Raw genomic sequence first — 25,610 nt, forward strand, 5'->3', positions numbered from 1 at the left:
TTCCTCAAAATCCTCAAGCACAACCTCACCCTCACAAAGCCATGCTGACTATCCCTAATAAGACTATGATTATACAAATGCTTGTAAATTCTATCCCCAAGGATCCCTCGATTGTTTTGCTGACAATGACGTAAGACTCGGTGATCTATAATTCCCAGGATTACCCCCAATTCCTTTTCTAAATGACTGAACAATATTTGCCATCCTTCAATCCTTTGGTATTACTCCAGGGGAGATGTGAAGATCAATGCCCCATTAATCTTTCCCTTCATTTCCTGTAGTAACCTGGGATACTCAACATGCTTCAGAACATTAGCCTGTTCTACGCTGACCTCACATTTGTCAAAGTCCCTTTCCCTGGTGAGCACTGAAGCAAAGTACCCCCTGACACATTTACCCCCTTTATCCCTGAGTGAAAGATGGCTTTTAGGGTTACTGTTTAGAGATACATTAGGAAGAATTAGACATGATAGAGCATGACAAGCTAGCTCACACATGTGGAACATACAGTACATCCTTGTATCATGTGGGAACCTTACAATGGTTCCCAGTTTTGACAACCATAAGGGTGGTCAGCTGGAAGAGTCTGAAACCTCTATTCCATCAATGAGGCTCAGTGCTTTGTAGATAGCATTTATCAGGAGACAGTCATTTTTCAGCTCAAAGAGCATGCAGATAGTTCCAAGAGACCAACAGGCATCTTACCAAACAACTGATAATCTGTTCTAACTATGGCGCTCCCTACAATGTGCCACCAGAACCAAGACCATAACAGCATGCTACACAAGACAGCTAAGTAGCCACAAAGGCAATAGCTATTGGAGCTTTTCCAATAAAACATTCATATTTCTGTAATCAGACATGATTCCAAGATAATTTTGTCTACTGTTGTCAGGGGTAAGGATTTCACCAACAGGCTGCAGACCTAATACAGGCATTTCCAACCTGCGATCCCCTAGCTTAGCAAACACACAGAATATAACACATACACACACGTATACGTATATATGTAAATAAATATACATATATGTGTACATACATAAAAAAATAAATATACACACACACATATACATTATATAGGTTTCCCCGCTATCCGAAGGTAGAGCGTTCCTATGAAACCGTTTGTAAGCCGAAATGGCGTAAAGCAAAGAAGCAATTACCATTAATTTATATAGGAAATATTTTTTGCGTTCCCAGACCCAAAAAATAATCTACCAAATAACACATAAAACCTAAAATAACACTAACGTATAGTAAAAGCAGGAATGATATGATAAATACACAGCCTATATAAGGTAGAAATACACAAAATACTCCACAGATGTTGGGGTCAAAACAACAATCACAAAGCGCTGACTACCCGTTGTGTCTTCCCATAGAACCATAGAAACTACAGCACAGAAACAGGCCCTTTGGCCCTTCTTGGCTGTGCCGAACCATTTTCTGCCTAGTCCCACTGACCTGCACACGGACCATATCCCTCCATACACCTCCCATCCATGTATCTGTTCAATTTATTCTTAAATGTTAAAAAAGAACCTGCATTTACCACCTTGTCTGGCAGCTCATTCCATACTCCCACCACTCTCTGTGTGAAGAAGCCCCCCCTAATGTTCCCTTTAAACTTTTCCCCCCTCACCCTTAACCCATGTCCTCTGGTTTTTTTCTCCCCTTGCCTCAGTGGAAAAAGCCTACTTGCATTCACTCTATCTATACCCATCATAATTTTATATACCTCTATCAAATCTCCCCTCATTCTTCTACGCTCCAGGGAATAAAGTCCTAACCTATTCAACCTTTCTCTGTAACTGAGTTTCTCAAGTCCCGGCAACATCCTTGTAAACCTTCTCTGCACTCTTTCAACCTTATTTATATCCTTCCTGTAATTTGGTGACCAAAACTGAACACAATACTCCAGATTCGGCCTCACCAATGCCTTATACAACCTCATCATAACATTCCAGCTCTTATACTCAATACTTTGATTAATAAAGGCCAATGTACCAAAAGCTCTCTTTACGACCCTATCTACCTGTGACGACACTTTTAGGGAATTTTGTATCTGTATTCCCAGATCCCTCTGTTCCACTGCACTCCTCAGTGCCTTACCATTAACCCTGTATGTTCTACGTTGGTTTGTCCTTCCAACGTGCAATAGCTCACACTTGTCAGTATTAAACTCCATCTGCCATTTTTCAGCCCATTTTTCCAGCTGGTCCAAGTCCCTCTGCAGGCTCTGAAAACCTTCCTCACTGTCTACTACACCTCCAATCTTTGTATCATCAGCAAACTTGCTGATCCAATTTACCACATTATCATCCAGATCATTGATATAGATGACAAATAACAATGGACCCAGCACTGATCTGTGGCACACCACTAGTCACAGGCCTCCACTCAGAGAAGCAATTCTCTACTACCACTCTCTGGCTTCTTCCATCGAGCCAATGTCTAATCCAGTTTACCACCTCTCCATGTATAACTAGCGACTGAATTTTCCTAACTAACCTCCCATGCGGGACCTTGTCAAAGGCCTTACTGAAGTCCATGTAGACAATATCCACTGCCTTCCCTTCATCCACTTTCCTGGTAACCTCCTCGAAAAACTCCAACAGATTGGTCAAACATGACCTACCACGCACAAAGCCATGTTGACTCTCCCTAATAAGCCCCTGTCTATCCAAATGCTTGTAGATTCTGTCTCTTAGTACTCCCTCCAATAACTTACCTACTACTGACGTTAAACTCACCGGCCTATAATTTCCCGGATTACTTTTCGATCCTTTTTTAAACAACGGAACAACATGAACCACTCTCCAATCCTCCGGCACTTCACCCGTAGACAGCAACATTTTAAATATTTCTGCCAGGGCCCCCGCAATTTCAACACTAGTCTCCTTCAAGGTCCGAGGGAACACTCTGTCAGGTCCCAGGGATTTATCCACTTTAATTTTCCTCAAGACAGCAAGCACCTCCTCCTTTTCAATCTGTACAGTTTCCATGGTCTCACTACTTGATTCCCTCAATTCCACAGATTTCATGCCAGCTTCCTTAGTAAATACAGACGCAAAAAATCTATTTAAGATCTCCCCCATTTCCTTTGGTTCCGCACAAAGCCGACCACTCTGATCTTCAAGAGGACCAATTTTATCCCTTACAATCCTTTTGCTCTTATACTTGTAAAAGCTCTTTGGATTATCCTTCACTTTGACTGCCAAGGCAACCTCATGTCTTCTTTTTGCCCTCCTGATTTCTTTCTTAAGTATTTTCTTGCACTTCTTATACTCCTCAAGCACCTGTTTTACCCCCTGTTTCCTATACATTTCATACAACTCCCTCTTCTTCTTTATCAGAGTGGCAATATCCCTTGAGAACCAAGATTCCTTATTCCTATTCAATTTGCCTTTAATCCTGACAGCAACATACAAACTCTGTACTCTCAAAATTTCCCCTTTGAAGGCTTCCCACCTACCAATCACATCTTTGCCAGAGAACAACCTGTCCCAATCCACGTTTTTTAGACCCTTTCTCATTTCTTTAAATTTGGCCTTCTTCCAGTTCAGAACCTCAACCCTAGGACCAGATCTATCCTTGTCCATGATCAAATTGAAACTAATGGTGTTATGATCACTGGAACCAAAGTGCTCCCCTACACAGACTTCTGTCACTTGCCCTAATTCGTTTCCTAACAGGAGATCCAATATTGCATCCCCTCTAGTTGGTCCCTCTAAATACTGATTTAGAAAACTTTCCTGAACACATTTTACAAACTCTAAACCATCTAGACCCCTAACAGTATGGGAGTCCCAATCAATGTATGGAAAATTAAAATCCCCTACCACAACTTTATGTTTCCTGCAGTTGCCTGCTATCTCTCTGCAGATTTGCTCTTCCAAGTCTCGTTGACTATTGGGTGGTCTGTAATACAATCCCACTAACGTGGCCATACCTTTCCTGTTTCTCAGCTCCACCCATAAGGACTCAGTAGACAAGCCCTCTAATCTGTCCTGCCTGAGTACTGCTGTAATACTTTCCCTAACAAGCAATGCCACTCCCCCACCTTTCATTCCTCTGCCTCGATCACATCTGAAACATCGGAACCCTGGAATATTAAGTTGCCAGTCCTGCCCCTCCTGTAGCCAAGTTTCACTAATTCCCCTATTCCTTCTTCTCCTTTCCTGCCTGTCACTTCCCTGCTTCCCCTCCCCCACCCCTTTATTTTTCCCCTTACTGGTTTTTCACCTGGAACCTACCAGCCTTCTCCTTCCCACCTTCCCCCCACCTGCTTTATAGGGCCTCTGTCCCTTCACTCTTCAGTCCTGACAAAGGGTTCTGGCCCGAAACATTGACCGATTGTTTCCACGGATGCTGCCCGACCTGCTGAGTTCCTCCAGCGCGTTGTAAAGTAGAAATAATGTATGTACAGTGTAGTTTCACTTAACAGAATCAGGAAGATTTAGCCAAAACCGATTTGTAGAAAAAAAATTGGCACGCACACGCATGCACACGTACACCTGCCCGCGCAAGGCTTCACAGTCATGGTAGTCTTTCTCGGGGTAAACATAAGTTTAAAGCAGGCATCTTATCCCGAAAAGCAAAAATCCTCTTTCGGTTAGCGAAAACAGGTACTAATGTAGGTCTTTTGTAAAAGCGAAGTGGCGTAATGCGAACGCTCGTAAAGCGGGGGACACCTGCATCAAGACAAGGTATGAATCTATGTGGCCCAAACCAAGCGTTAGCAATTGGTTTACTGTAGAGTAAATGATGCTTGAATGCAGATAGCTAAAGATCCCTTTCATTGCTTTGATGATGATTGGGAGTAGGTCAATAGGTAACAAAAATTCATTATATTCCGTCTGTCCTTTTCACATCAGGACTCTCACATGGTCATGCAGATAATACAATTGTTGGTGTAATAGAATAGCTAATCAAGAAACATAGCTGATTCTTCTAAACCACAACCAAATGTTGTCAGTATTTGTCCTGCATCACTGACTACTGACATCACATTGAATGAAGTCAATTTGTAGAATCAAGAACTAGTAGCATTTACAAATATTTACAATTAAATATTTCAGCACTGTCCTTTTCACTCACATGAAGGCATGTTACCAAATGAACTACAGGTGATGCCAGGTTCTGTATGTTTGATTAACCATACTCCTTAAAATTACGTCGCAACAAAACACTGCTACTGATCCTTTCTTTTGATCTGAGCTATCACAAACTCAGTGCCTCTTATTTTATAATTTGAATTAAGATGCTATTCATTTACCCAATTATATAAATGTTATCCATATTATTTTATGACAAAGGTTCCAGCTTAAATCTGTAACTAAAATCAAAATTCAATATTCTATTTCACTACCTTAATAATGGATAAATAATTTATTAAGAACTATAATAATTAAATAGACATGGCTTAACTAATTACAAATTAAAAGTACCTATCATCAGCTACATTCAATAGGTCCAGATGGTAAGGATCTTCAGTATGAATTTGTGGTGCTGATGCAATCGCAGATGGAGGAACCGCCTGATCAATTTGCATTCGCTGTCGACGAAATGGGATGTTGCGCTTTTTGCCACCTGCAAAAATAAAGTCAATTGTTCCACACTGAGAGTAAACTCCAATATTAAAATCTAACCTTATTTTCTTCAGACAGCATTATACATACATTCCATACTCGGCTGTAAACTAAAACTGGTTTGCCAGGCTTTGTTTCTTTATTTCAAGTGTGCAGTTTGAAATAATTTTATTCAAATAAAATAAACTGCACCAACACTGATTAATTTTGATATTTCTACTGTTTCATGATTTCAGCAGACTTCATCGTTAAAGCAGTGTTTTGAAGTTCCTGGTAACTGGCTTACATGGGTAAATTTGTCCTATGATGTCACTTTATGACCCAGCCTTCTGTGATGCAATAGTCTTATCAACCATTTGTTGATGCTTATGTTAATGAGATATCAGCAGCTTGAAATTTCTTCAGCAAGGCCAGCAATTCCACACAGAATAGTCATCATTTATTTCCATAATAAACAATCACTATTAAGTTCCATATTTATGAAGAGCTAATGGCTGCAGAATTTCCAGTTGTGCTCTGACTTTAGGGATCTATAGAGTTCAGCTACAGAATGTTAATTTCCTAGGCTTCTCAAAATAAAAATTACACTGGGAGATATAGTGTTGTACTTGTGTCAGCTTAGACATAGTTCAAGAGTTACAAGTCTATTTATTTGGGAACAAAAATTGCCCCAAGAAAGCATGGTATAAGGTCAATAAATGTTTATTATTTCATGAAGCTAATTCTGAAAATTAATTTTAATGTTTTTATTTTAGTTAATAAAAGAATGGCTACATTTTAATAGTACTTGCTGCTTTTGAATATCTAAGACCTACAAGTAGAAGTCTTTAAATAACCACAAAACTGTGAACTGGGTTTAAATGGATTTTAATTGGCTACTAAATAAAATCTGTGGGCTGGTCTTGCCACTAGTAATCTGAAAGGATCTGCATTGGCTGTGTGGGCCTTTCTGAATAACACATACTGCTAAATGCTGAGAACCAGCAGGCATATTTGCCAAGGATGTAGACCATTTCGCAAGATCTTATTTTTGTGATCTTGTTAATCCATATTTTATGCTTACAATTTTCCGCACTACATTAGCATTTACACCTCTCTATGTTACAAAAGATTTTAAAGACAGCATCAGATACCCTGATTACTAACAATTGCACAGTGGGTTACAAACATTCCCAGATGATTTGATGTTGCTTATGAGCAACCAGTTAAACGGATATATGGCCAAACTTAGGATCCATAAGCCACATTGTAATTTAATGATGGAAAACATTTTACCAACATGTGGATAGGCTTTTTCCATTGAGAGTGGGGAAGATTCAAACAAGAGGACATGGGTTGAGAGTTAGAGGAAAAAAGTTTAGGGTTACATGAGGGGGAACTTCTTGACTCAGAGAGTGGTAGCTGTGTGGAATGAGCTTCTAGCAGAAGTGGTTGAGGCAGGTTCTATGTTGTTGTTTAAAGTTAAATTGGATAAATATATGGACAGGAAAGAAATGGAGGGTTATGGGCTGAGGATAGGGTAAGAGTTCGGCACGGACTAGAAGGGCCGAGATGGCCTGTTTCCATGCTGTAATTGTTATATGGTTATATAACACGGAACCAGGTTACCACAGGCCAAAATCACTGATGGAGCCAGTCAACACCTTGTGATCGCTCCCGCACCTGCCCTGTGATTGCTTTATCCTTCTGTAGCTGTGTGGTTCCAGACAGCCCTAACCCCTCATCATAGTGGCTGTAGTGCCCAGCATGGCAGGGCACGAATACCATGCAGCCCTCGGATAGTACCGTAAGCTACCATGCTGCCCTCCAGCCACTAGAGCTTCCAAATATTTCTGATGATCAGAGTAATTAGGAAACAACTGAAAGATATTTAAATGATAAAAATACAAACTGAAAAAAAGATATAAATTAATTTTAAACCATACTATTTGATTGTTTACTTAAAATCACAAACATACAGAACAAAAAGAAACATACAAAATTTCACTTTCTACATATGGTCAGTGACTCCATTTAAAGGAATAGTTCTCAGATGGATGCACCAACAAAGGCTGGACTAAAACTGAGGTGCCTAAGTATACCCAGTCCCTCAGCTCAACAACTGATAGAAAACCCTGAATATGTGCTCGACAACTAACCAGTGGCTTTTTGCAGAACAGCTGACAAGCTGTCAGAATGCTCCGGTTCAATACAGGAGTACGTACATGCTGATCTATACAACCTGTGTGAACATTTAGTTAAATAGCTTATGCTGACACACATGAATAGTACCTTGGGTGAAATATGTGAGATTAAAACACCACTTTCAGAATCAGTAAGAGAAATAAACTGACTTTACACAAAATAAAATTTGCCAACAAAGAATACTATTCCTGCACGAATTAAACAGGAGTACAAACAGATCATTTGGCTATCAAGTCTACTCCCTTCCTGTCTCAACAACTACAGCCAGGTTGCACTCAACTCCATAGCCAGCAAGTACCTGGAGAAACTGGTTATGTCCCACATTAAGAATGCCATCCTTGCTACTCTGGAGCAGCACTAGTTTGCCTATAAAGAGATGGAGACTGGGTCCCTGGTGGTTCTGTTTGCTTATAAGGCAAACAAATCAACTAAGAATGCTACCTCCGTTGCTCTCCACATTGTACTGGACACCTACAGCACAAGGACAGCTGCACCAGGATACTTTTTATTGACTACATTCCTGTATTCAACACCATACTCACCAACAAGTTGATCATTAAGCTACACAATTTAGGACTCACGACATCAATTTGCAACTGGATTCTAGACTTGCTTACCAATCACACCCAGACTGTCAGACTAGACAAATACTGTAGGCATCAACTTCCCTGACCAGTGCACCACAGGGATGCTCACCGAGCCCACTCCTTTATACTCTTTTCACCCATGACTGTGCTTATGCTACCAACTCCGTCATGAAAATTGCAGATGACCCCACTGGGATTGGACTAATTATAAATAACAAAGAAACAGCATATAGAGAGAAGGTGCCGAAACTACCTGACTATAGCCTTTCACTCAACATCAAACAAACCAAAGAAATGATTATGCATTTCAGGAAATCGAGAAGGTATAAATAAGCTCCACTATCCATAAACAGTGAAGTAGTGGAAAAGGTCTCCAGCTTTAAGTTCTTGGGAGTGAACATCACAGTGGAGCTCTCTTGGACATCTACACTTCCCTGATAGTAGGGAAGGCTCAGCAGCACTTATACTATCCTAGGAGTTTAAAGAAAACAAACCTTTCCCAAAAGCTACTTGTAAATCTTTATTGACGGTAAACTAGCTGCGACAAGATCAACCAAAATGCACTTCAATGAGCAATCAGGACTGTACAGAACATCACTGAAACACAACTACCAGATATGGAAACCAGCTGCAACTCATAAATGACATGTATAACGGGCTCACAAAATTGTAATGGACTCATTCCACTACAGTAATCACCTATTTAATCTCCTACCATCCAGCAGGAGATACAGCAACATCTTTGCACGGATATCCAGACTGAAAAACAGCTTTTTCCCCAGGGCTGTCGTGCAACTGAATAATGCGTCATTTTAGCATTGTTCATTTTTAATTCAGTTGTAACTTAGATGTAATTCTAAATAATTCGGACATTGACTAAATTTAAAATAATGTGTTTTTATGCTGATTTGCACTGATTGGAGTAGCACTGCAACATCATTGTCCTCAGCAATGACAATAAAGCTCTAACTTAGACAGTAACATCTTAGCTTATCTACGAAATCAACCAGTCAACAGCAAAATACCGGTAAAACAGCATCTAAGAACAAGGAATATTTCCTAAATTTTCAGTTGTTATTTCCAAATCAATTTTTTTTCTTATCACAAAATTCACTGGTGAAGATAATCAACCACTCCTCATCTAAGGCAGTCAGTTATGAACTATTTCCTATATGGCTGTGTCATATGAATCAACAAATCAATGAATCAACAAATGAGGGATGCATTAACCCAAAATAAAGGTCTAAAGGTTTGCAGAGGGCTTTCTATTGCAGTATAGATAATGCATATATAATATTTTAAATGATGGACATACATACAAGAACTTATTGACAATGACAGCTGTATAACTATAAACTATAAATCACATTATATTTTGCAATAGCCATTACTCTAATCCATATGAGCTGCTATAGCCTAACACATCATCCTATAGTGAATTACAGCAAAATTATTACACATGCTTTAAAAATTATAACAAAACTGCAAATAGCAGCAATCTTACCTGGAGTTTGTATCACTGCCTGCAGGTTTTTCTCTTGTAAATGCAGGATCTTTTCAGTCTTTGCTTTACCTTCCTTCTCTAGAGATCGTACTTTATGTACATACTGGTTATTTAGGAACTTCAGATCTGCAGTGTCATGTTCCAATTTTCTAATGCTATATTTTAAATCTTCAATGTAGAGGAAATAAAATACATATGCATCTTACAATATAGTTACCAGTTTATGTCAGAAAAAGCCAAGAAACAGTGGAGAAATTAAACTTACTTACAATTCAGGTCTTAAATACAGAGTTATCATAGGTTGATAATACAAGGGTGTTAAACTGGCTAAAAGGATAAATCACTACAACATCTTTTTGGCCTTGTAATTTAATGGATGCTTCCTCCACAAATTACAGCTAGTCTGTAAAGGGAAGCCTGAAAAATAACTCCAAAGATCATGATCTAGGTCGTTCCATGTCCATGTTGTTTTGTGGGTGGGATCACACACTTATATTTTCATAGCCCAAGAAACAAAGTGGAACTATTTGCATGCTACTTTTTGTTCAATATGAAAATGCAGAACCATTTAACAGTGCATAAAAGTTTGTTATAAACACCATTCAGGTGTAAATCAGAATTATTGTCAATTAATCAAATATATTTGGACAGTAACACAGCAAAATTTCTTTAAATTATATTAAATATTGTTGCTCCTTTTCACGCCTTGTGACGCATCAGGCGGCATTTTTGCCTTTTCCATAGCATTTTACTGTTTTTTATGAGGTAGAGTTGCCAGCTTGATGCTCAACCTAGCACAGAATCAAAGTATGCAAGGGGGGCTGGCTGGATTTGATTTTGAGATCATTCACCTCGAAATCCAGTACGTACTGATGTCACTACACCACTGGATGGACTATATTAAATATACTTTCAAAAATATATATTCTTGATGCATCATTTCTTTTGATATTCCCATGGGTACTTGATGGAGTCAAAATACATGACCAGACCATGCGAATATCTCTGAACAGGAAGCATAGAATATTTTTAAAAGCTGGTAAAGAGATTAACCATCTGTAGCATAGCACTTAGTATGAAGCTTTTACAGCCTGGGGTGTTCCGGAGTTTAATTCCAATGCCTTTCTCTAAGGTGCCGGCTTGGTGCCGTAGTGGCATAAGCACCGGACTTCAGAGCAGAGGCTCCCGAGTTTGAACCCAGCCGGCTCCCCTGACACGCTTTGCATCCATGCTGGGTTGAGCGTCGAGCTAGCAACTTGACCTCGTAAAAAATAAATTGCCTGCTACAGAAACATTAATAGCAAAAAGTTGATGGCCTATGTTCTCCCGTGAGTTCAAAAGGCAAATTTCTCCTTCCTTTCTATAAGGGGTCAGCATGTTCTCCCCATGGAATGCGTGGGTTTTCCCTGGGTCCAAAGACGTACTGGCTAGATTAATTGGTCATTATAGGTTAGGGTTAATCAGGTTTGTTGGGAGTTGCTGGGACAGTGTGGCTCGAAGGGCCATAAAGGCCTACACTACTCTGCACCTAATTGCTAAATAAATAAATATACATAAGATAAAATTAACTCCATTTCAGTATAAACAGTAATATTGTTACATAAATACTTGCAGAATTTATGCAAGCTATGCGTGCAGATCAATACCTTTGATCTGCTGATCTGATTCCTCTTTTAATCTCAGTAATTCCTGGTGAAGCTTGTTGTTCTCCTGGACAAGACGCGCATTCTCAGTTCTATATGGCTCAAGCACAGAATCCAGGTTCTTGCTCTCTTTTTCTGTTTTTCCAGATGACAGTTTGGCATTGCGAAGGCTTTCTGTTGTGTGTACTAAATCACTGTAACATAATAGCACATTTTTTTAAAATGGTACCTACGCCCCCAATATTTTCCAATATAATGTTTACTAAGAGCCAGGATGCAATTCATAAGATCTGCATTTCATCAGGGCACACATTTAAATGTTAATAAATTAAAATTATTGTTAAGTAAGTACCAACAAAGTAGGCAGTATTAGCTGACCTATCAATGCAGGAGGCCAGCAGATTAAATATAAAAAGTGTTCTAAAATTTTGCGTGGTTTGCGAAGATAATATTCTCAGGCGACATGCACTTTTAAAGATATGCCTCACCTCATTATTAGAAATTGTACAATGGCATTCAAGGTAAACAGAAGCCATACGTGCCCTAGAACATGCTCTGAGAGTAATACCTTGTTCAGTTCTTGGCCTGCCCTCATTTCCTAATACATATTCTCTAAGCATCCATGCTCAGTAATAAGTTTTCATTCTATTCAACCTTGATTGCAAAGATTCACAATTTGAGCAAACATTTCTTACTACAATGCTAAATGACTGGCCACTAACCAAGGAACAAGATTTCTAAAATCTCAGGTTAAACAACCTCTGCTCTCAGTCTCTCAGAATCTTTCACTTTGATATGATTATTATTCTTCCACACTCCAGTGAGTACACTTTCCCTTCATAGGGAAAACCAAAGGTTCAAAGATTCAACCTTTTGATCCTTTGAAAACTTAGATATTTTACAGTAAAGGTCAAAAAAGGTCCAGAGCCAGAATATCTACAGAAGCAGACTTCTTGATATAAGCAGAAATATAAGAAAACAATCCACAATTTGAGATCATGAGTCATTATTTATGGTGAGTAAAGCACAAGATTTAAAAAGGCAGAAGCCAGAGAGTGGTAGTAGATGGTTGTTTTTCCTGACTGGTAGCCTGTGATAAGTGTGTGCCATAGGGATCGGTGCTGGGTCTGTTGCTGTTTGTCATCTGTATTAATGATTTGAATTTTTTACTATATTAGCAAATTTGAAGATGACACCATGACTGGAGGCATAGTGGACAGTGAGGAAGGCTATCAAAGCCTGCAGTGGGATCTGGATTAGCTGGAGAAAAATAGGACTTAATAATGGCAGATGGAATTTAATGCAAATATGAGGCGTTTCACTTTGGGAGGATAAACCAGGGTAGGATTTACACAGTGAATACTAGGGCATTGAGGACTGCAGCAAAGCAAAGGGATCTGGAAGGTGGTGTCATAGGTAGATGGGGTCACAAAGAGAGCTGTTGGCACAGTGCCTTTCACAAAATCAAAATATTGAGTATAGGACTTAATATACTTCAGATGTTATGCTGAAGTTGTATAAGATGTTGCTGAGGTCAAATCTGAAGTATTGTGTGCAGTTCCGGTCACCTACCTACAGGAAAGATATAAGATTGAAAGAATACAGTGAAAACGTACAAGGATGCAATCAGGACCTGACTTACGGGGAAAGGATAAATAGGTTAGGACACAAACACGGGAAAATCTGCAGATGCTGGAAATCCAACCAACATGCACAAAATGCTGGAGGAACTTAACAAACCAAGCAACATCTATGGAAAAGATTCAACAGTTGATGTTTTAGGCCGAGACCCTTTATCAGGACAGAATGAAGGGTCCTAATGAAGAATCTCAGCCTGAAACATCGACTGTTTACACTTTTCCATAGATGCTGCCTGGCCTACTGACCTCCTCCAGCATTTTATGTGTGTATTAAATAGGTAAGGTCTTTATTCTCTGGAGCATAGGGAAATGAGTGGAGATTTCATAAAGGTACACATATCTATGAGGGGTATAGATAGGGCAAATGGAAGCAGGTTTTTTCCACTGAGAACGGGTGAGCTTAAAACTAGCATTCATACATTACGGGTGAAGGGTGAAATATTTAAGAGAACCTGTGGGAGAACTTCTTCACTCAGCTGAAGTGGCGAATGTGGGTTTGATTGCAAAATTTAAGATAAGTTTGGATAAGTCCATGGATGGGAGGAGTATGGACAGCCAAGGTCCAGGTGTGGGCCAAAGGGCCTGGTTCTGTGGGGTAGTGCGACATGACCCTCAGTCAGAATCACAAAACCATAAGAAATGTAGGGCTAATCAAAAAGACAATATTATTGCACAGAAAACCATTCCAGAAAAACATGCAAGCCCAAATTCAGTCACGTACCAAGCAAGGACTCTATAAAATAAATTACTCTGCTAACCTTTATTCAGAATTCAGGAACACAATCCCATCTTCATAAGTTAGATACTCATCTACTTCCCTAGCTCCTCAATGCAGAAAATGAAAAGAACTATGTCCTGACACAATAATTTTAACCTCGGTGCCCTGTTCCTCCTAATGAGGCAAGATATCCCAGCTATAAACTGCAAGTCTCACTTTTTCTACTTCTTCCTGTTTCATCCACCTTCCTTCTCCCTTCTGTGTTTTCTCATGCTCTTATTTGTTGCAATCCATGCCACTGCTCGGCATCTCCCAACACTTCTTCTTAACCCTATTCCAACCTTCTTTAATTTTCCTTGAACTAAAATGTTTTAATCCTTATATTTATTGTAACATTTTTCTGGGCAGAATAAAATTGTGAAATATATAGAACAAATGACAAAGAGCTATTTACAAATACCTGAAAAGATTTTCCACCAGTGGGAGTGTCTCTATCCCAAGGGGCTGCCTATAGCCAAGTTGATCCAAACGCTTTCGCAGGTTTACAAACTTTCTCTCTGAAGAGGTGGTCATGTCAAGATATGCTTCACTGCAAATTCAAGTGAATTTCCTAGACGTTGAAACAATTAGGAGATACAATGCTATGTTCTAATGTTTCCAAAACAGAAGGTGAAAAAACATTACAGGAATATAAACCTTAAGGAAGAATACGATATTGATATCAAATGTAACAAGGAAAGACACTGCACTTTCCATGTTCGAGCCTAACTACCATAGAGAGAATTAACAAATTACAGTAAGGACATGACATCAAACTTACAACAATTGGAAGTGTCTACAGAACAATGGGGACAATTACTCTAGAACACTGGAACACAATACAAAAACAATAGTCCAGGAAAACTAAACCCATTTAATTTAAATACTCATTGGCTAGGAGCATTCAATCAACTTGTAAACAGATTAATAACAAGGGGCTGCTGTATAACAGGAGCTAGTTTTTACAATAAAACTACTAGACATGTTTACACTTTTCCATAGATGCTACCTGGCATACTGAGTTCCTCCAACATTTTGTGTGTGGTATCTGTGACAATGCCCAGGATGTCATAGTGACAGAGATTACAATTAAACAAAGAATTTGATATTTAGTTTTCTCTCCACAGTAGCAGAAAATATGGTGTGATGACTTGCTACATTTCTACCAAATTATGGTAATTCACAACAGTTTCGTGCGGAGGCCTTGTCAGTACAGGAGTCTGAAAACTCACAAAACAATTCAGAAACAGCTTCTTCCCATCTACCACCATATTTCTAACTAAACAGTTAATCTCTTTTTTGCACTGTTTCTAGAATTTGTAATTTGTGTCATTTTCCTTCTCCTCTAACCAGTCTAATGATTCGTTTCCTTGTTTACAGCTCTTATCCTAGTACCCGCACTAACTTCATTCACTCTATCCTTGCACAAAGGGATAGAACCACATACCTATGTTTACCAAGATCTCAAATATAAGCAGCACAAACAACAAAAAGTAATATTGATAGATTAACAATTCAAAACTGTGACAAATGGAATTCAAAACAAGCAAAAATCAGGTCATTGATTTAAGAGCTTTAAAATAGGACTTCAGATAGCACAAAAAGCTAACCATAGTTGGTGATGGAGGTGATTAAAGTTGCACATAGAGGTTAATAAAATATGGACTAGAATACAAAGAGGTACATGTTATATAGTGCAGCTTCCACCACACTGGGAGCACTATATGCATCTGGCTTAGATACTTAATACAAAGGCTTTGGAGCAACATACTGGTAAACCATGTATATATGTTGTAACTAGGTTAACTGTCTGGACATGCCCCTCTGCTGTCTGCCCCTGTGTCTCCTCCCACAGCCCCCTCAATAAAGGTGATTTTGCCTTGCCCCTCCCCCTCAGTCTGGGGGCAGACACTCACCGTAGAGGTCGTATTGTACAGCGAATAAAAGCCTTTCAGTATTTTACCAAACCTCAGTCTTTAGGAGTTATTGAAGGTGCTTCACATACAGGCAGGGACGAGAAGGTTCAAAAATGATTTTGGCTGAAAATTTCAAGATATGAAAGAGACAAAGAGGATGCAGAGAGCAAGATTATTTACACTGGTAGGGAAATCTAGAAAAAAGTTAAGCCTTTTCAGCAGTGAAGTTGAAAAAATATTTTGCTTTAGCCTCACTGAAGCATCAACTTTCAAACATATTTAAATTAACCATTTAAATAGTAGAAATTAGTCATTAGCCTGTCAGATTTCATGCAGTGTAGTCTTCAATTTTCAAGGAGCAGTAGCTAAGAGAATTCTAATATTATTCTTAACATTCAGATGAATGTATGGTAAATTTTATAATATACTTTATAGAAATGTAATCAATTTGGAGTCTTATGTCCTCTACCATATTTCCAAATAACATAACTTTTTAAGTAAATGAAAACAGTGATAATGTCCTGCTTAACTGAACTTATAAAAGTGACAGGCACATCTGCTGATCCAAATTACTCGGCACAACTGCGGCTAAGTTGCATTTTACCACATCTTATGGCATTATATTATAGTGAAACATCAACAGACAAAACTTCCGTTGTAAGCAGTGAAATAAGAAAGCATTCCAGTCAGGCCTCAGCTTTACATAAGCAACCTCATACTGCAAGCTACATTATTTGTACCAGGTGTGGATCTGCATTATGGATTTATGGACATCCAAAAATTTGGACAAATTGGGGTGCAATTGAAGGAACAGCCCACTAGGACAATCTGCACCCAATTTGATTTCTTTTACAGCTACATGAAATCTGAGTAATGGCTTTAAATGAAGGCTCCAAGTGCTTGCAAATTTTTTGCAGATCATTGATAATTTATTAGCTTTTGAACAACACTACACTTATTCATGGCATGTCCATTTAAAAACAAAATGCTCTTTCAAGTCGGCATTGACACTGAGTATTGAATGGTCATTGATATTCAACTTTAATTGATTTTCTCTCCACAGATGCTGCCTGACTTGCATTCCAAAGCTTCAGCACTTCCAGTATCAGCATCCCTCTGCTTTTCAATGATGGCAAGCTACCCTGGGGACACAATGGTGACAGTGTTCCTTCAACTGCTTCAGCAAACCACTTTAGACAACATTGGGAGCAGAATCAATTTTTAAATTTTGCATCTGAGGTAACTGCTGAGTATCCATTTTATATCACATTTTGTACTGCTGAAGCAATTTCCATAACATCTCCTCAGAAGAAAACAAAGCAGCTCATGGACAAAGAGTTGTTCTGTTCTTCTGCAGCTGCACTAAAATGGCATTTGGTTTGTATCAAATAGTCTTACTTATACATTATGGAAACAATACAGCTTCTGTTTACTGAAATCCTGTTTGGCTGTATTATACAATAGGAATACGAGTATGAAAATAACAAGCAGTATTAATACTCACAGATCTGCAACAGTGGTTTCGTTAATTTACAAGGTAACGAAAACAATGCATGATTGGCTTGCTTCCAATCAATTGGTTCAGAATTTGCATACATTCACTGATGAATTACACATTAAAACCTCAATGTGCTGTTATATAGCCTTACCCTATTTAAGGCATTCAGACACAGTAACCTAATCAAACTGCTTGATGTTCATTGCATCAACTCTAATGTACAAATTGGAAAGTCAAAGATTGTGTTAAATATTATCACTTCATAAAAACTGAAAACGCTAAATTTACTCAACAGCTAGGTTGTGCCTATTGAGACCAGTATGGTTTTCAGTAATGAGACTGTATTGAGACAAATAACGGTTTTCACATGAATGAGGACTAACCTAAAACATTAACAGTTCCTTTTTCATAGGAGGGAGGGAGAAGGGAATGTCGACTCAGACCATGAGAGGCTTGCGTCGGGCATTTTCATGTCTTACAAGGCGCAGATTGGAAGTCTGTGTGGGGCGCCACTCCTCACACAGACACTCGAGCAATGTGTAGTTAAGTGCCTTGCTCAAGGACACAAACAAGCTGCCATAGCTGAGGCTCGAACTAGTGACCTTCAGATCACTAGACGAATGCCATAACCACTTGGCCAACTAATTCTAGCACTGTTTTTATTTTAGGCTTTTAGAATCTGCAATTCTAACAAGTTCTGTCATTTCTATGTTTTTTTCTTTTTAAGTCTTTTTATTAATTTTCAAAATTATAAACACAGTAACAATGTTGATACAAAGAGATTAGAATAATCTTAATAAACATATACAAAAGATATTTTAAGTAACATAGGTATAATACTTCCAAACTCATAATGAAATTAGTCATAAAGAAAAAAAAGAAAAAAATATATATAAACTAAGAAAAAACCCAAAAGGAAAAAAAACTGAATACTAAACCCCCCAAAAAACAGAACAAAACAGGGCTAGACCAATATCTTGAATCAGACACGTTCAGTAATGTTGTCAACTCTGCTCCTCTATTCATATAATTTAAGTTAATAAAAAAGATTCGGAAAGGTCAAATTACATCATATGAAAATGTTGCATAAAATTCTTCAAATTTAACCGAAGGATCGAAAATATCACTTCTAATTTTTTCTAAATTTAAACTTAATATAGTTGAGAAAACCATTGGAATGTAGTAGGAGGATTTCTATATTTCTATAAGTGATGTTTTGTATTTTCAAAATATCACATGAAAATCTCCATACTGAACATCTTTCACCATCACAAATTTGATTACCTATTTGACATCATGGACCAATAAGGCCCTAACATTTGTTCGTGATACCATGCATTAAGAGTGATTGAGTGGGCGAGCATGCATGCGCATGTGTGTGGTGAAGCAGACACTGAACCCCATACGGCCATACTATTCCCGGCCTACTTCAAATCATCCAGCATGGAATCCCTGCTCTTACTGAATCTGTAACTGGCATAGTTTTGCTTTCCTTACTTCGGAAGTGCACAGGTTCTCCAGCTAGAAAGTCCAGTAATCAAAAAAAAACCCTGCATCAGCATTGCACCTCCAAATATAGTTCCCTGGGCATGCCTAAGGACAGCATTTATTGCTCATCTCTAATTGCCTTTGAAGAGGTCGCAGTGCGCTTTCTGGAACTGTTACAGACCTTCTTGGTACTCCCACAGTGCTGCTGGGCATTAACACTGTCTTACGGAATTTGTTTTGCAGCGGCATTACAGAGCAAAGACATAAAATTACTACAAATTACGAAATGCAAAAATGGGTAATTCAGAAATCCGACATGGGGATCTAAAATGTTGTCTATAATTAATTACTTTGTCTGCTGAAGTTGAGTGTGAGGTTGTTGTAGCAACATCATTCAACCAGCCAGTCTGTTTCACCCCATATGACTCCTCATTGCCACCCAAGATATTACCAACAGTGGCGTCACCACAACTTTATAAATGGTGCTTGAGTGGTGCTTGGTCACAGTTATGAAGGGTTCCCAACCTGGAGTGAAAAAGCAAGTTACTATTTGAAGATGGGAGACAACAAAACATAGTGATACTGAGGTAATGGAGTGGCCCAGTATATAAAACGCAAGGCATGCATGACAAATTATTAAGATTCCTAGAGGAATGCTGGCCTTTGTGGCAAATTCCAGAGAGTATAAAAGTAGTAAGGTTTTGTTACACCTTTACAGGGAGCTGATGAAACCCGTTTGGTCTTCATATTTAAGGCAAAGTGCATATGCATTGGAAGCAAGGAAGATTTAGTAGGTTGGTTTCTACTAAACCTTTATGTGGTTGAAATAGTTTATTCCTCGGGATCAAGGGAAGGTTTATTCTGCTTTCACCGAGTTTAAAGATTGTGAATTTAATGACATACGTGAGATTCTAAAGGGAATTGACAGAATGGTTGCTGAAGGGATAATCCATGGCAGAGTTTCAAAATATGAGGTCGCCTGGAGTAACAGTCAGGGTTTGAAACACTGCTTGGTTGGCCGTCCCCTTCTTCCTGCCTCCGTACACCCGCTAGGTCCCCGTCCCCGACACCGGCCACCGCCCAACTTTAGCTCAAAGCCGGTCTAGGCCGAGACCCAGCCAACGTTACCAAGTGAAGACCTATTTGACACCCGGCTCCTGCTCGCTTACTACTTACCGCTGCCCTCCCGGTCCTCAACCCGCGGCATCGATCACTGTCGTCCTCCCCTTCCGAGGGAGGGCCCGAATCCCGGCGGTAGGACGTTTGAAAATGGCGCGCACCCCATCCGGGTGACCTCTGAACCACGCCGTGACGTCACCCAGTGGTGGGACCTGAAAGTCGGTGGGTGGGTGGGTGGGGGCGTTGTGATGGAGCTGCAGGTGGCGCCACCCGGCAGTGGGAAGAGGGACAGCAGCCGGAGAATGGCACGTCACCAAGTCTATGAGACGCCGCCGCCCAGTGGTGGAACGGGGGAACAGTACTTGGCAGATGATGCCACCTTGTGGGACAGTGGGGAAAAGCACCCGGCGGAAACGTTTCCTCGAGAGTCATTTCAGAATCATAATCGGGTTTAATATCACAGGCATATGTGGTGAAATTTGTTTTACGGTAACAGTACTTTGCAATACTTAATAGAAAAATGTTATAAATTACAATATGTATGTAAAAAAATAAAATAAGAAGTAGTGCTAAAAGAGAGGAAAAATGTGAGGCAATATTCATGGATTTTTTTGTCCTTTCAGAAATCTAATGGTCCTGAAACGTTAAATACTGTATGTCTTCAGGTTCCTGTATATCCTTTTTCATGGTAGCAATCAGAAGAGAGCATGTCCTGGGAGATGGGGTCCTTAATTATGTATGCTGCCTTTTTGACGCATTGCCCTCTTATGATGTGGGGGCTAGTGCCTATGATGGAGTTGGGAACTTTTTCCATTCCTGTGCAGTGACCCCCTACATACCAGACAGCAATACAACCAGTTAGAATGCTCCCTATGGTACACCTGTAGAAATTTGCCACTGTCTTTAGTGACATACAAAGCCTCAAATTCCTAATGCAATATAGCCACTGTTGTGCCTTCCTTGTAGTTGCACCACCCTTTCCACTTCAGATCCCTCGACTTCCCTTCCTGAAGTTCACAATCAATTCCTTGGTCTTATTGATGTTGAGTGCAAGGTTGTTGCTATGGCACCACTTAACCAGCTGATCCACCTCGCTCCCGTTTGCCTCCTCATCATCATTTGAAATTCTGCCATAATTAGTTGTATCATCAGAAAATTTATAGATGCTGTTTGAACTATGCCTAGCCACACAGTCATAGGAGTAGAATACAGTAGTGGGTTAAGCTTGCTTTTGACATTGTATTTTACAAACTTCATATTTAGGATGGTTTGCTTCAACCCAAGTTCTGTTGAGACACATTGCACTGATAAGGCAGACAATGCCTGATGATCCGGGTAGGTGAATTTGTTTGTTGGTTGGTTTTTTTTTAACACAAGACTACAAAAGTTTATTCAAAAATACACAAAATACAAACATTGAGTATTGACAACTGTGAACAAATTCAAATTAAACTATAATTATTACTGTCCACATCCACATGTGGTCATTCCACTGAATTTAAAGTCTAGCTGAAGTGATGATTGCTACTGCCTGCACTTGAGAGTCCATGGTTCCCAGCTTATTGGTAAATTCTGACACAGGTTTTTCAGTCTAAAATATTAATATTTTTCTTTCCAGAAATGCTACCTGCCCCATAATGTACCCAGATTTTATTAATGTTAGTGCTAAATGTTAATTATACTTTGTTAAGGATTGAGAGTAGACTGACTGAACAGTAATTAGCCAAGTGGGGCTGATCCTGCTTATTGTTGGAACATCCGGCCGTTTTCCCCACATTTGTGTAGATACCAGCGTTGCTGCGGCTTGGCTCACAGTTAGTTCTGGTGTGTACTATAAATAGTGCATGGCCTGTGTGGTCCCATAACCTTTGTTCTCGTTCTCTTCCGGTTCCAGATATCACATGAGGGAATGGAACTATTTGACAGTGGAGGAGATCACCTGAGAAAGCATTTACTCGAGTGTATCTGGCTGAACATAGTTGCAAATATGTACTTCAAACATGTCTTTAGCACTTGTCCTGATGAAGGGTCTTGGCCTGATAGTCAGCTGTTTATTCCCCTCTTTTGTGCTGAGTGACCTACTGAGTTCCTCCAGCATTTTCGGTGTTTCATTAGCTGCCAGCTTATTTTCAAGACATGCCTGGGACTGTTCCTGGTATGTCCATCTCCACTTCTCATGGAACCAAGTTTGACGCCCTGACATTAATTCTGGTAGACTAACTAGACTCTGGTAAATACCAGTAGACTTTTTTTTACTGTGACGATGTTTTTCTACGATTGTAACTATCTGTGCTATATGTGCCTGTGTTAACAGGAATAAGGCTTAAGGGTGATGGGTGTCATGGATCAAGTTCACCTGGAATGAGAAACAATGTGAAAGACAACAATAATTGGTTCAGAAAGAAATGTTTGGGGAGCTTTGGCACAAGAGGTATGGGGTGAAAAAGTAGCAAAGGGAGTTGAAAGGATAGTCTCAGCATCTGTAGTTTAGAAACTCACAAGTCTCTCATTATTTGTTGGTGAGGGTAGAAGTAGCACATTTGGATGATTTAAAATGGTATGATTATAGGACAAAAATGTGGTAAACATTTTTTCCAGCAATAAAGCCTCAAGCCTAAATCCTAACAAAGAATTTGAAAAAAAACTTCTGATTGTAGTAACATACATCAAAGTTGCTGGTGAATGCAGCAGGCCAAGCAGCATCTATAGGAAGAGGCGCAGTCGACGTTTCAGGCCGAGACCCTTCGTCAGGACTAACTTCTGATTGTAGTAGTAGCTTACTCAGATCTTTCAGTATAATTAAAGCAAGTAATGTACATTCAAATTCCGTCTCCGTCTCCGCCACATCTGCTCTCAGGATGAGGCTTTTCATTCCAGGACGAGGGCGATATCCTCCTTTTTTAAAGAAAGGGGCTTCCCTTCCTCCACTATCAACTCTGCTCTCAAACGCATCTCCCCCATTTCACGCACATCTGCTCTCACTCTATCCTCCTGCCACCCCACTAGGAATAGGGTTCCCCTGGTCCTCACCAGCCTCCGGGTCCAACATATTATTCTCTGTAACTTCCACCACCTCCAACAGGATCCCACCACTAAGCACATCTTTCCCTCCCCCACCCTTTGCATTCCGCAGGGATCGCTCCCTACGCGACTCCCTTGTCCATTCGTCCCCCCCATCCCTCCCCACTGATCTCCCTCCTGGCACTTATCCGTGTAAGCGGAACAAGTGCTACACATGCCCTTACACTTCCTCCCTTACCACCATTCAGGGCCCCAAACAGTCCTTCCAGGTGAGGCGACACTTCGCCTGTGAGTCGGCTGGGGTGATATACTGCGTCCGGTGCTCCCGATGTGGCTTTCTATATATTGGCGAGACCCGACGCAGACTGGGAGACCGCTTTGCTGAACACCTACGCTCTGTCCGCCAGAGAAAGCAGGATCTCCCAGTGGCCACACATTTTAATTCCACATCCCATTCCCATTCTGACATGTCTATCCACGGCCTCCTCTACTGTAAAGATGAAACCACACTCAGGTTGGAGGAACAACACCTTGTATTCCGTCTGGGTAGCCTCCAACCTGATGGTATGAACATCGACTTCTCTAACTTCCGCTAATGCCCCACCTCCCCCTCGTACCCCATCCGTTATTTATTTTTATTCACACATTCTTTCTTTCACTCTCCTTTTTCTCCCTCTGTCCCTCTGACTATACCCCTTGCCCATCCTCTGGGTCCCCCCCCCCCTTGTCTTTCTCCCCGGACCTCCTGTCCCATGATCCTCTCATATCCCCTTTGCCAATCACCTGTCCAGCTCTTAGCTCCATCCCTCCCCCTCCTGTCTTCTCCTATCATTTTGGATCTCCCCCTCCCACTTTCAAATCTCTTACTAACTCTTTCTTCAGTTAGTCCTGACAAAGGGTCTCGGCCTGAAACGTCGACTGTACCTCTTCCTAGAGATGCTGCCTGGCCTGCTGCGTTCACCAGCAACTTTGATGTGTGTTGCTTGAATTTCCAGCATCTGCAGAATTCCTGTTGTTTGTTGTTTACATTCAAATAATGTTGGCTCAAAATTCTGCATGATGAACATCAAAATACTTGTGAATAATAATAAATATGCATTTTAAATTAAAATGCAAATGATGAAATTGTAAAACAAGCAGAAAATTTTTCAGAAAATTGAGCATGTAGATATTAAGAAAGAGGATGTGCTGGTGCTTTTGGAAAGCATCAAGTTGGATAAATCACCAGGACCCTATGAGATGTACCCCAGGCTGCTGTGGGAGGTGAGGGAGAAGATTGCTGAGCCTCTGGCAATGATCTTTGAATCATCAATGGGGACGGGAGAGGTTCCGGAGGATTGGAGGGTTGTGGATGTTACTCCCTTATTGAGAAAGTAAGGAGGCATGGGATCCAAGGGAACATTGCTTTGTGGATTCAGAACTGGCTTGCCCAGAGAAGGCAGAGTGGTTGTAGATGGGTCATATTCTGCATGGAGGTCTCTGACCAGTGGTGTGCCTCAGGGATCTGTTCTGGGACCCTTACTCTTCGTGATTTTTATAAATGATCTGGATGAGGAAGTGGAGGGATGGGTTAGTAAATTTGCTCATGACACAAAGGTTGGGGGTGTTGTGGATAGTATGGGGGGCTGTCAGAGGTTGCAGCAGGACATTGATAGTTTGCAAAACTGGGCTGAGAAGTGGCAGATGGAGTTCAACCCAGATAAGTGTGAAGTGGTTCATTTTGGCAGGTCAAATATGATAGCAGAATATAGTATTAATGGTAAGACTCTTGGCAGTGTGGAAGATCAGAGGGATCTTGGGGTCCGAGTCCATAGGATGCTTAAAGCAGCTGTGCAGGTTAGATTAGATTAGGTTGACTCTGTGGTTAAGAAGGCATACGATGTATTGGCCCTCATCAATTGTGGAATTGAATTTAGGAGTCGAGAGGTAATGTTGCAGCTACATAGGACCCTGGTCAGACCCCACTTGGAGTACTGTGCTCAGTTCTGGTTGCCTCACTACAGGAAGGATGTGGAAACCATAGAAAGGGTGCAGAGGAGATTTACAAGGAAGTTGCCTGGATTGGGAAAAATGCCTTATGAAAATAGGTTGAGTGAACTCGGCCTTTTCTCCTTGGAGCGATGAAGGATGAGAGGTGACCTGATAGAGATGTATAAGATGATGAGAGGCATTGATCATGTGGACAGTCAGAGGCTTTTTCCCAGGGCTGAAATAGCTAACACGAGAGGGCACAGGTTTAAAGTGCTTGGGAGTAGGTATAGAGATGTCAGGGGTAAGCTGTGTTTTCTTTTTACACAGAGAAAGGTGAGTGTGTGGAATGGGCTGCCGTCAACTGTGGTGGAGGCGGATACAACAGGGTCTTTTAAGAGACTTTTGGATAGGTACATGGAGCTTAGAAAAATAGAGGGCTATGGGTAACCCTAGTAATTTCAAAGGTAGGGACATGTTCAGCACAACTTTGTGGGCCGAAGGGCCTGTATTGTGCAGTAGGCTTTCTAAATTCTAAATTCTAAAAAATATCATTAGGTAAGTCAGGACTGATCCTATTGAAAGAATTAAATTATTGGCACAGAAGTTCTCATGGTATCAAGCCATTCACACTTAATACCAACTATACTCACACACATAGCTCCAATGTGCCTGTAAAGGACATTCCACCCAGAGG

General features: G+C 40.3%; 1 protein-coding gene across 5 annotated transcripts in view; it reads right to left on the minus strand.

Annotated features, from left to right (window-relative positions):
* The window catches only part of cep135 (centrosomal protein 135), a 134,199-nt gene extending 114,104 nt beyond the window's left edge, over positions 1-20,095 (minus strand). For all 5 annotated transcript variants that reach the window (XM_063043105.1, XM_063043103.1, XM_063043104.1 and 2 more), the window contains exons 1-5: positions 19,982-20,095; positions 14,325-14,474; positions 11,510-11,700; positions 9,864-10,031; positions 5,448-5,589 (exon numbers count right to left, since the gene is read on the minus strand). In XM_063043105.1, coding sequence (XP_062899175.1) covers positions 5,448-5,589; positions 9,864-10,031; positions 11,510-11,700; positions 14,325-14,437 — 614 coding nt within the window. In that variant the 5' untranslated portion in view covers positions 14,438-14,474; positions 19,982-20,095. The remainder of the gene's footprint in view (positions 1-5,447; positions 5,590-9,863; positions 10,032-11,509; positions 11,701-14,324; positions 14,475-19,981) is intronic.
* Between the last annotated feature and the right edge of the window lie 5,515 nt (positions 20,096-25,610).

Source organism: Mobula hypostoma, chromosome 3 (genome assembly GCF_963921235.1).
Source record: "Mobula hypostoma chromosome 3, sMobHyp1.1, whole genome shotgun sequence".
Classification (NCBI taxonomy): Eukaryota; Metazoa; Chordata; class Chondrichthyes; order Myliobatiformes; family Myliobatidae; genus Mobula; species Mobula hypostoma.